Here is a 12,363-nt window from a genome sequence, read left to right as displayed (position 1 = left end):
TTTTAGTTTGCATTTAGGGACTTATCTGTGATTGTGTGGAAAAGAATTTTGTTAGGGTTAGAGTGTTGATTTGGGGGAAAATGAATCTAAGGCTTTATGGGTAAAATCTTAGAGTTAGGTTTTGATTATATTGATGAATGTTTCGTGGAAAATGAATTTAAACTCATTTATGAATGATTTTGAGTAAACGAAACTTGTTGTGTTTGAGTGGTGGATTGTGTTGTTTTGTGTTCGTCGTATTTGACGTGTTCTTAATTAATACTGATGAAATTTGATGTGCGTATGGTTGGATTCTGTGGAGAAATGAATTGATGTGTTATGGTGTGAGTTGTGGATTAGATCTGATAATAGGTTTGAGTTTGTTTTGTATGGAATTTGAAAACCATTAGAGTTAAACGAGTATTAAGAATGGGGAATCTCTTAATCTTTTAGTAAATCGTGTTGACCCGTGATAGGTGACACCATGGTAACTGTACTGACCCGTGATAGGTGGTACATTTACGATTTCCGCTTTTTCTTTTAGTAAATCGTGTTGACCCGTGATAGGTGACACCATGGTAACTGTACTGACCCGTGATAGGTGGTACATTTACGATTTCCGCTTTTTCTTTTAGTAAATCGTGTTGACCCGTGATAGGTGACACCTCGGTAAACTGTACTGACCCGTGATAGGTGGTACGTTTATGATTTACGTTTTTTAGTAAATCGTGCTGACCCGTGATAGGTGGCACCTCGGTAATTGGTACTTTGGCCTGCGATAGGCGGTACAATTATGATTTACGGCCCTTCGAGGAGGGTTTTGGTTTGGAATTCCGAGTCCATGCATTTTGGCATATACGCATCGCATTAGGGTGCTTGTCACGCAAGTCGTGGTTGATTCATGTTTATGATTGAGTGTTTTGAATTTGAGTTGTTGTGGTATTTGTGTTGAAATTGCTAAGTGTTATGAATTGATTATTGTGTGTAAGTGTGATGGGTTGTAAAACTATTTCGAAACTCAATTTGTCGTGGTGATCGTGTGGGAATTGCTAAGTGTTAAGATGTGGAATTGTGTATGAATGTGATTGAGTTAGTTTATGTATTTTTAGAAGAATATACAGGGAAATCGATTTCTCAATCGATTGGATGAGTTACAGGGACTTCCCTAATTTGACATAATCGATTTGCCAATCGATTTTATAAAATGTTTTTCAAAACCATTTAAGAAAATCGATTTGGAAATTGATTTGGCCATGCAGGAATTCAGCAAAACTGACAAAATCGATTGGCATAATCGATTGCCCAATCGATTGATTTTAGCCCAAAGTGCAGATTTCACTAAAAACCTTTAGGAAATCGATTTGGAAATCGATTGGCTTAGTAGAAATTCTTATTTTGAGTTAGATAACAGATTGCTCAATTGATTTATCAATGTCTTGGTTAGTTATGTATTACTTGATGGATTGAGAACTTTATTTTGATTTCATTTTTATTTGGCAAGTGTTATATGAACTTTTAGCATATGGAAAACCCTTTTAAGGTGCATGCTAGGTTGAAAGGTCATTTTGTGCATTTAAAAACTTAAATGTTATGTGTTAACTGTTAATTTCGGTTGGTGACCATTTACAACTATTGTGGAAATCTGGGCTTTGCCCTCAGATGAGAGACAGGACAATCCTACCGGTTCGTACCCTGTGGATGGGAATGTAGATGGGAATGCCTGGCTGGAGCCATGTTAGGAGGATCTTACGGGGCGCGTGGAGATCACTTAGGGCGTTTAGTTTGTTTTGGAGAATGATCAGATTAGGTTGACATAGAGGGATCATACGTCTTTCTTTTGAATTGTATTTATTTTAAAATGGAAGACTGTACCTATACTAATATTGTCAGCTTGACATGTTATTTTCGATGGGTTACATGTACCACTTTTTGATGTGTAAATATTTTGGATTCATATTTGAGAAACTTTCCCGCTGCTTGTAAATTATAATGACTCCATTATTTATCCAAAGGTATTACCTTATTTATTTCTCTATTTTATTTTAATTTCTTTTAAAAAAAAATACACCCTGGTTTTGAAAATCGGGGTGTTACAAGATACACCTTGATCTGTAACAACAATTCCTTTCCACCCAGATAAGATTCAATCAAGTCACCTATCAATCTTGAGAGGATTTTACAATTCACATTTTAACCATAAAAGGATTTTTACAAAAAACTACTCAAACTATAAACAACCCTTATAGTTTTAAGTTTACACAATAATGATTTAAAGAGATTTGTAGAATCTGAGTATGCTCAACTTGTGATTGAGAATAGATTTTTTTATGAAAGAACTCAGTAATACAATCTGGATATATGAAGATGAGTTCAGAACCGATACTTTTTCAAATGAGAAGCTTGCAAGTATGTAAGTGTATGTGATTGATGGATTTTCTTAGCACTTGAAGTTCTAAGTTTTCCTTGAGCTTGAAGTACCTTTTATAGGCTTCAAGGAGGTTGATGAAAGATATTATGGCTGTTGAAAAAGATGTCTTCTGTCATGTGTCAAACTTGACCAAAGACAAGACTTTTAAACTTTGAATGTTCCTGTTTTGAACATTATGCGTTTATGCTTCTATGTTAATAATGTCTGGTCTGTAGCTTCTCATTCTTGACTGTGATGATCTTTTGTTTATACACACAAACATCTTAGAGATGTGCTTAATCGATTCTGATTAAGACTGTCTTTTGATTCATGCAAAACAGGCTGAAGAATGATGAAATAAGGTTGGAGAATGATGTAACAAGGCTGGAGAATGATGGTCAGTAAGCTGGAGAATATTCGTATCATTCTGAACTGATGTCAGAATATTAGAGAATGATGTTGATCATTCTGGAGAAAGATGTTTGCTGCAGAAGATCAAGTGTAACAAGTTGGATAATGTTTATCAATCTGGAGACTGATGTTACACTGCTGGAGAATGATCATTTGACACTTTTGCTTTGAGTTGTGCCTTTTAATCTTTGATCCTTTTGAGTGATTCTTTTGCTCATATGAGAGTTGCATATTCTTAGTATATGTATTGGAAATCCATTCGTGATTTGTGAGAGCTTTCCTTGCATTAAAAACTGATTCGATCTTGCTTGCTGAAAATGACAGAACCGTGGAGAACATTTTTGGTTTTTTAAATTATGTCAAGAACGTTCTTGGTTCAATTTTGTTCATTTTTAGCACTTTCTTTAAACTGATTTCTCTTGCATTTGCTTTGTACCTATGTTGGATTATTCCACTAAAAAATACATGTTAAATTAACACATAATTGAGAATCATAATTAGAGTCTTTAATTAATTTATTATTTATTTACATCAAAACATTAATTTGAGATTTTCCCTCAACAATATAGAGCCCTCCCTCGCTCCCAGTAGTGCCTCTTGACAAATAGCAGTGGTGTTTGTCCATTTCTTTCTAAAATAATTTTAAGTAATTATAGAAAGAAAAATTGACGGTGGCCGAATTGTTCGCTTAATTTGAGTTTGTTCTTCTTGACGTATAAACAATTGAATAAATCCTTCTACGATTGAGAAAGACTCATCCATTACTAATTTGGACTATCTTTATTCAGCTCACTATACACTCAACAACCTTAAACTCGACCCACTCTAATTTTTTAGGTTTAAATCTACATATTATTGAAATAAATTATGGTATTGCTATATAGCCATTATGTTGTTTTGAAAGGAAGGTGTAAAAGGAAGTTAATATTCAAGATAAACAAATTTCGCTTCCAATCTAAGGGATCCGATTCTTGCAAATGAAATTTTGCTTAAAAATAATTGTTTTTCACTATAAGAATATATTTAGAATGATTCTAACATATACAGTTTTTCTTGTGCACAAGTCATGGTGATCTAGTTTTAATGATTTACTATCATATTGAGTATAAAATAGAGTTTTCTCTCTTATGTTTGTAAAAATCACGGTTGCATACTATCTAGCCTCTAACAATGAGATTGAAACTTCATTTACCGAACACCCTTTTGAAGAAGATCTTGTGTTCATTGTATCATCTGTTCCTACGTAGAATCCGGGTTCACTTGGTTTTGGGATTAAATTTCCGCCTTTTAACATAAAAACCACAGACGACATATTAGGCCTATTTTCTGGTTGATGTTGTACACACAATAGACCCACATGAATGAATCTTAATATGTCTGAAGATATTGCCTCATCATATAATATGTCCGCTATCAACTCCATTGGTCTTTCTTCAATCCATAGTCTCCATGCCTAAAATAAGATCAAAGTTACAACAAGAATGACCTCAACTCAAAAACAAAAAGGTGATACATTACAAGAGAAACGCTAATTTTCCAACAGCTAAACTCTAAAATTTAAAAAATCCAATGACAATGTGACCATTTTGAGTGATATCCAAGAGACATGTAGCCGTCGAAATCAGAGGGTCACTAATTAGTGTATCGCAAGATTAAGAAATTAAAAAGTATACATTTCAAACTTACATGACCAAGAAGGTTAAGATGATGGCGAGGTTCACAAAATCCACGGTTCTTCCTCCCGCTAATTATCTCAAGTACAATGACACCAAAGCTAAAGACATCAGATTTTATTGAAAAAGATCCATGCACCGCATATTCCGGAGGCATATAACCACTAAAAAAAAATAAAGCAATGAAGTTAGAAGAGCTAAAAAATTATTAAAAGAGGTCCATGAACATTGTAATAGAAATAAGTAAGTGAAATTTACTATGTTCCCATCACTCTATTTGTATTAGCCTCAACTTCATCTTCTACAAATGATCTGGCTAGACCAAAATCTGATATCTTTGGGATCATATCAATATCAAGAAGAATATTGCTTGTCTTGAGATCTCTATGTATGATTCTCAGTGTAGAATCTTGATGGAGATATAACAGCCCCCGAGCAATCCCATCAATAATTTCCAAGCGCTTTGTCCAATCTAGTAATTTACTTCGTGTATTATCTAACAAATTTCACATTTCTAAGTTAGCATGAGAACAATATTCTAAAACAAAAGTAGAATCAAGATAAATAAATTAATTTGGTTGGAGTGGAAGGTCAAACCAAAAATAAAGTAATCCAAGCTTCTGTTAGGCATGAACTCATAGATCAACAACTTCTCATGATGATGAATAGAACAACCAAGAAGTTTTACAAGATTACGATGTTGAAGTGTTGCCATTAATTTAACTTCATTTTTGAACTCCTCAGTTCCTTGTCCTGATGTTTTAGAAAGTCTCTTAACGGCAATCTCTTGTCCATCTGCTAATATACCCTAGTAATTATTTAAAACAATTTAGTACATTTGTCCTTTAATACTTTGTGAATTATTGTGAGAAATTAACTTGGTATGGTAAGCAAAACTTTACCTTGTATACTGGTCCAAAGCCACCTTCTCCTAACTTGTTTCTGTTAGAGAAGTTATTTGTGGCATTATCAATGGTTGAAAAATCAAATACTGTTGCCAACTCATCTTCTTTATTTTCCTTGTTTTCTTTCTTGTGGTTCCATTTAATTAACTTTTTTATATACCCTGAAATATTGTAAGAAACAGAGATATAAAAATTGCCTATAATTAACGATTTGGTTTTAGTTGTTTAATGTAACAAAAGGAAAGAGGCATTGTTGAAATAACAATCAAATTTAGAATTGAAGAATATTTGTTTCAATTCACTCTAACTAATTATGTTTTCATTACAATAATTATAATATTGAACTATTGAAGCATATCAAGAAATTTTCATTAGGCTTACCAAGCTTCTTCCTAAATGTTGATGAGACCAACAAAAGAACTGTAAGTGCTATGATGAATGCAATAATTACTCCAAGAATCCCAGCAAGCTTCTTCATATTCAAGTTCTTCTTATTCTTTATATGATCTGATCATAGTCGAAGAAATAGTCAATCAATAAGCAATTAGGAGGATAGTATAAAAAATACAAAGAAATAAGGCATTTATAGAGAACAACTATTTGGTGTTTGGTTCAAAATCATTTGTTATTACAAATAGATTAGGTAAGATGAGGTGATGGACCGATAGCTCTCAAGAATGATTTATTTTATTTCAAGTGATTACACCTAGGAAGAAATTATGTTTATGGTATATGAGTTCTTTAACTACTTCAAAGAAAATTAAGTTAGATGATAAGTGTTTTAAGAACTGAAGTTGTAGATCAATTACGAATAAAAATAATATTTTGATTGATTGAGATGTAAATAATGTTTATAATGGACATTTATAGATTGAAAGCTAAAATCAAATTTTTTGTTAGCTATTATTGTAGCTTACTAAAAATTGTGTTCTAAGTGTTGTGACTAGGACTAAACTTGTGTTGTTTGTGTTTGTGTCTCAAAACTCATTATCAATAAAATAAAAAAGCTACACAAGTCAATATCAATTTAAATTTTTAATGTAACTTTAATAAATAAATAAAAGTATAAATTTGTGTTGTTTACAATAAGTGTCACTTTAATAAATCTTAATTTTCAAAGTAACTTTAATAACTTTTTTCAATTGTATCATTCAATTATTAGTATGTACACTATTTTCAAAGCATTAATTCAACTTTGTACTTTCTTTAATTCTTTTCATAATAAGATACTATTGAATTAACAAAAATTAATGTATCAAAAATTAATGTATTTGCTACATATTATATAGAAAATACATCAACTTTTGTTTATTTGATTCTCTCAAATAAAAAAAATAGAATATAACTGGTACGTTGTGCGGGTGTAATTTGTAAAATATTATTTCAGTATAAATTTTTTAAAAAGTTTGAAGGTGATATTTATGGTGTATAAATGTATTAATCTGATCGGAAAAAATGTTTCAAATTTATAAGTTTTCTAATTTATAAGAATAGTGGTTGTATAACAAAAGAATAAATTGAATGGAAACAATTGAAAAATTTATAATAAAATGAGTGATTTTCACTCTAAAAAATATGATTAAAAAAAGATGAGTTAGTGTTTTGTATACACAATTAAAAAGATTTAAATAAAATGAGTGATTTTCACTCTAAAAATATTATTAAAAATATGAGTGATTGTTTGTATACATTTTGTTGTGTTTTAAACATTCAATCATTATAGAATATATACTTTCTTCCTATAAAAAATAGAATATATATTTTACAATCATTGATTTGAGATATATTTGTAAGCATTGGTTTTTATATGATCATTATTTTTATTTATGTTTTACTTTTTATCTTGAGTACTTTTATTTCTTTATTCTTTTTTTGACTAATTGAATGAACTATTATTTCTTATATTTTATATTTCATGTCTCATTTCTACTTAAATTTTTGATAACTAATTCTTAATTAGAGGTGTTATGTCACATGTTTCTTCCAAAAATATTTTGATTTAATTATCCTTTTTGGAGACTGTATATAATGAATAAACTCAAAGTGTTATTTTTTACGATAAAAATACGAAATAATATTGGGAATGATAAGGAATCACTATTTGATTTTTTATTATTTTTGCCGTTAATTGAAGCTATGCTTTGATTTATGCTTCATCCAATCTATACGTTTAATATTTTGAAATAAGTGTTTTTATTTTCATGAACAATTTATATAGAAAAATACTTACTTTGTATTAAAGAAATATAATATGTATATGAGCACTAATAACAGAAAAATAAACACAAATTATATATTATTTTAAAAATACTTAATATATAATTTAACATATAAAAAAAATATTATTTGTTGGTTTTTTGTTCTGTTTTTAGTTTTGCAATGATTTGCTAATTTAGATGTGTGTTTTAATATTTTTTATTTATTTTAATTTAAACTTCATTGGATTGTTTATGCATAAGTTTGATTATTGATTTTTCATGTGATTATTATGTTTTTATATATTTTGTGGTAATTTATGGTTGCTATATTTTAATTAATAAAATGTAATTAAAAAATTGTAATGTATTTATATACAATGAATTAAAAAGTAATTAACAATTAAATCAAATTTGTAATGGAAATTATATTTTTATTGTTGTTTTCTTAATTATAGCAACAAAGAATTAGTAGAATGTGAAATAAAAAATAAATGAATTTTAGAGGTGTCACATCCTACTATTGAATGATACCACATTCTACTATTGAATGATGAGACAAAATTAATGTTATATGACATATAAAGATGTAATGTGTCAACATATTATTTTGTAGTTTGATTTAATATATTATATTAATTGATGATAATATTTATAATAGGGGAGATTGTGCTAATAGTTGAAAAAAAAAGTTTTATAAAATGACTTTTTTTTATTAATAATAATTTGTTAATATATATGAAATGAAGTGACTATCATTAGGTCAGGAGGGAGTATTTTTCAAGGCATGCAAAGGTCATTAGGCTCATTTAAATAAAAGAGTCAAGCTAGAGTATTCCATTTTTTCCACTCACGCGTTATTGTCTAACGATTTTATAATAAAATGGGTGAAATGAATGGATATGGATCCTCTCATTTTTTCTCTTTTATTTTCTCTTTTGATGTTTGGATAGAGATAAATACATGTTTCAATAATCTCTTTATCTTTTCTCTTTTTATTTATTTATTTATTTATTTATCAAATTCATCAAAATTGTTGTGTCTATCTCTCTAAACTTGAGAGAGAAAATAAGAGAGAAAAAAGAGATTATCTAAATCCAAATTTAATATCTTATTCAAAAAGCAACCAGGATTAAATGTGAAATGAAATTATTGAGAAACAGAGAATGTGAAATGAAATTACCTAGTTCTGAAGATGCAAGTCGTAGGTAAATGTCTTGTCCTTGGTCCACATGTTCTCTCATGTCAACAATGCTATCAAACCAAAGCAAGCAACCACTCCCACCATCTCTAACATCTAAATTTGCATATCCAATGCAAGTACAGTTTTTCAAACACACATTCTTACATTCATCAAGGCTCAACCTCTTATCAAACCAAGATGATGATGTGTCAGGCAACTTCACATTTGTGTATGCCAAAAACTCATCTCCATTAACACAATTCAATTTAGTTCTCCTTATACATCCACCAGTCCAATCTGATGAATCCCATTTTGATTGAAATTTTGGTATAAAACCATCCAAACATTTACAAATTGGAGAGTCATTAATATTGCAGTTTGAGTTTACACCACACATTGCGTAATTTTCACAGTCATCTAATGGGCGTGAAATTATAGCCTCCCAATCTTGAGTCCTATCCGACCAAACGAAACGTTGCGAATTTCCTGATTGATCTAGAATAAATCTAGTAATCATCGAACTATTCAACGTTTCGTAATCGGATGAGACTTCTTTGTTAGTTAACACGAATGAAAAATTAAAGTATCTATGCATTTGCCATGAAATTCCAGTAAAAATATATCCATTCCATGACCCTCCTCTATGAAGAATTTTTGCTCCTTTAGCAACAATCAATTGAGGATAACCACGAGTATCCATCCGATACGAAAACTCACCGTCGGAAGGATCGTCAGGACTTTTCCAAGATTTGATATATTTATAAGGACCTGTAAGTAAATTAGTTCTCAGCTTCATTCCAGGAAGGAAAGTATTACCAGGATAATCAAAGCTTTCCCATAATGTGGTGTTGTTCGCATCATTCGCAACAAGGTTTCCTGAATCTAACAACTGCACAACTGTGATCCTTGATGAATTGGAGGACCAAATTTTACCTGTTACAAATCATATAATCAAATAGATGAAGATTCATTTCTTAGGAAAAATAAGTTTGACAATATACTAACTATCTAACTAACTATACTTCCTCCGAATGAAATATAAACAAAAATAATAGTTGTTTTTTTATATTTCAGTCTGAATCTGAAGAGAGTAGTAACTAACTCAAACGAGAATTGTAACTAAGTTGAGAGTTGTAACTAACATATAAGCAAGCGATAACTAACTCATTAATGATAGATATTTTTATTACTATTAATACCTCTTGATCCATCAAGAATAAGAAGGCTTCCTTCTTCGGTGAGTTTGAGTATTACAGATGAGTTTTGTATTGGATTATCTGTATTAGCAACCCATACAATAATCCTTGGTGATATGGTTTTGTACCATATACCAAAGTATTGACGTTGTGGATCTCCAAAGTTGAAAAAACCTGCTTCAAAGATTCCAGTTGAAGAAACAAGGGTGTCATTATATTGAATAAATTGATTTGGTGTTATAGTTGTAAGAGTGTTTTGTTTAGAAAAAGTTTGTATAGAGAAAAAAAAGAAAGTATATGCAAATAGCATTAGAACCTTGTTATGGTTCTCCATTAATGTGTTTGTGTGGGCTGGTGCTCAATGATCATTTTCATTTTATTAAATACCAAATTCAATTGAGACGGCTTACGTAGTCCAAGTCTTCTTAGGGGATAATGATTGATGCTACATTTCAAACAAAATCTCCAAGTTTGTGGTGTATAATCTTAGTCCACTCACATTATCGCTTGATATCTTGACTAAGTGTTAATTGAATTGTTTTGAAGGGAAGACTTTTGTCGGGGTACTTCGGGGAATGTCGACACGCTAATCTCAATATTTAGGGCCACTAAACATTAGCTATATATGCATTTCTTTATATATATATAATTTTATTTTAGATTTTTATATTAAATTTAATTCATTTTTTCACAAAATAGGTTCGTTGCGTGAGTACTGTGAATTCTTATCAATTTGAGATTTGAGTTATTTTTAATATATTCTCTCATGTTCATCACTATTATGTTTAGTACGTGGATATAAATGATAGTTGATCCGATTAATAGATTTTGAAAAAAAATAGTTTTTATAGAATTTAAATTATCTCTCTAAAATCGATTTGTAAGGTGAAGAGTATCATCTTTATAAAGTTTTATTAAACTTTATCTCTTATTAATACGTGAGATTTGAGTTTTTTCTAATAATTTAAAGTTGATATGCGACTAATCATTCACATTTGAATGCAACAACTTTTTAGTGTTTCGTGTAATATAATGGAAAGGAAATGAGAGTGAAGGGCCAAAAGAACGAATGTTGCAAAATTTAATGACAAACTGACAATTAATTTCATATTTGTGTTGTGTACCACTTATGTCGAGTAGTGTATACTAGTGTTTTAAATTGTATTTGGAGTCACTACACTTACAAACATTGAGACATTTGTGATATATATTGCAATAGCTTCAACATGATTTAAATTTTTAGCAAAATTACATTTCATGTTTTTTATATTATTTAGTTGTAACACATTCATCATTTTTTTTACATAGTTCCTTTGTGTTTTAAAAAGTATATGAAAATGTTCTTTATCTTCTTGTTTTTCCATTTAGCTTCATTTTTCAAATAAAAAAAATATGAGGTTTATTGAAAATGTTTGATGTGGCGGTGACCCATAAGATTATTATGAATAATTTATTTTTAATGTAATTTTTTAGTATTGAGTCAAAAATATAATTTTATTCCAAATTAAAAACCCAAATTATAATTTTAGAGATTTTCAAATCTTCATCTTCTTTGTAGCTTTAGGGTTCAAAGTAAAAGAAGAATATATATATATATATATGACTCATAAAAATCTAAAAAAGTTTCAGAAAAACCTAAAAATTGTGGATCCAATTGCAGAGTTGACTTTGAGAGTGACTTCATAGCTGCAACTTTATCTTCCTCTCTGATTCATAATTTATCCCTTTATTTTAATATGAGTTTCATTTAATTTTTTTGCATATATATTAAAAAATACAATGATAAAAAAGTATATAATAATCATTTACACCAAAAACAAAATGCTATCAATACACTCTTTTACATATTTTCTCAACACACTCCTTCTTATTAGTTGAAATTTACATTGAACTCACTAAATCATTTAGGACCATAATTTGGTGGACTCCCTTAAAAATTCAACTAATAATAAAAGAGTGTGTTCAAATATATGTATTAGAGAATATTGTTATCATTCTTTTTATAAAATTACCTTTATTAATTACTAGTATCCAAATAGATACTCTGTCTACTTTATAAATTTGGTAAAGTGTATTTATATTTATTGAATTTCTTTATATACTATTTATTGAATTTTCTTAAATAAATCTGCCATTGAAGATTGCTTAATTGCAATTAGAAAATTATTAGAAAACAAAAGTAAACAATGGAAAGAAAGAAAAAAAAAAGAAATGGTAGAATGATAACTCCCGATGTAGGTTTTAGACATTATTATTATTTTTTTTAAATAGTTTTTAAAAGTTAAGAATTGAGCAGTTAAAGATTTTTTATTTAAAACAACTGCAAAGGACATTTTTGTAATAAAAAAGTAGACTACACTAAAATGGTGTATTACCTTTATTATTAGTACATATAGTTGTTAATTATTGGTTGG

General features: G+C 29.4%; 1 protein-coding gene across 1 annotated transcript; it reads right to left on the bottom strand.

Moving 5' to 3' along the window:
- Positions 1 to 3,739: 3,739 nt before the first annotated feature.
- LOC101514037 (G-type lectin S-receptor-like serine/threonine-protein kinase At4g27290) lies at positions 3,740 to 10,317 on the bottom strand. The gene is made up of 8 exons (XM_004499768.4): positions 9,953 to 10,317; positions 8,754 to 9,686; positions 5,757 to 5,882; positions 5,373 to 5,536; positions 5,068 to 5,278; positions 4,729 to 4,966; positions 4,484 to 4,634; positions 3,740 to 4,250 (listed from the first exon to the last, which is right to left on the bottom strand). Exons 1-8 carry the CDS (start codon positions 10,281 to 10,283, stop codon positions 3,951 to 3,953), a joined length of 2,454 nt encoding a protein of 817 aa, XP_004499825.1. The 5' UTR covers positions 10,284 to 10,317; the 3' UTR covers positions 3,740 to 3,950.
- Between the last annotated feature and the right edge of the window lie 2,046 nt (positions 10,318 to 12,363).

The sequence above is a fragment of the Cicer arietinum genome, chromosome 5 (genome assembly GCF_000331145.2).
Source record: "Cicer arietinum cultivar CDC Frontier isolate Library 1 chromosome 5, Cicar.CDCFrontier_v2.0, whole genome shotgun sequence".
Lineage (NCBI taxonomy): Eukaryota > Viridiplantae > Streptophyta > Magnoliopsida > Fabales > Fabaceae > Cicer > Cicer arietinum.
This window is presented reverse-complemented; position numbering and strand designations above follow the sequence as displayed.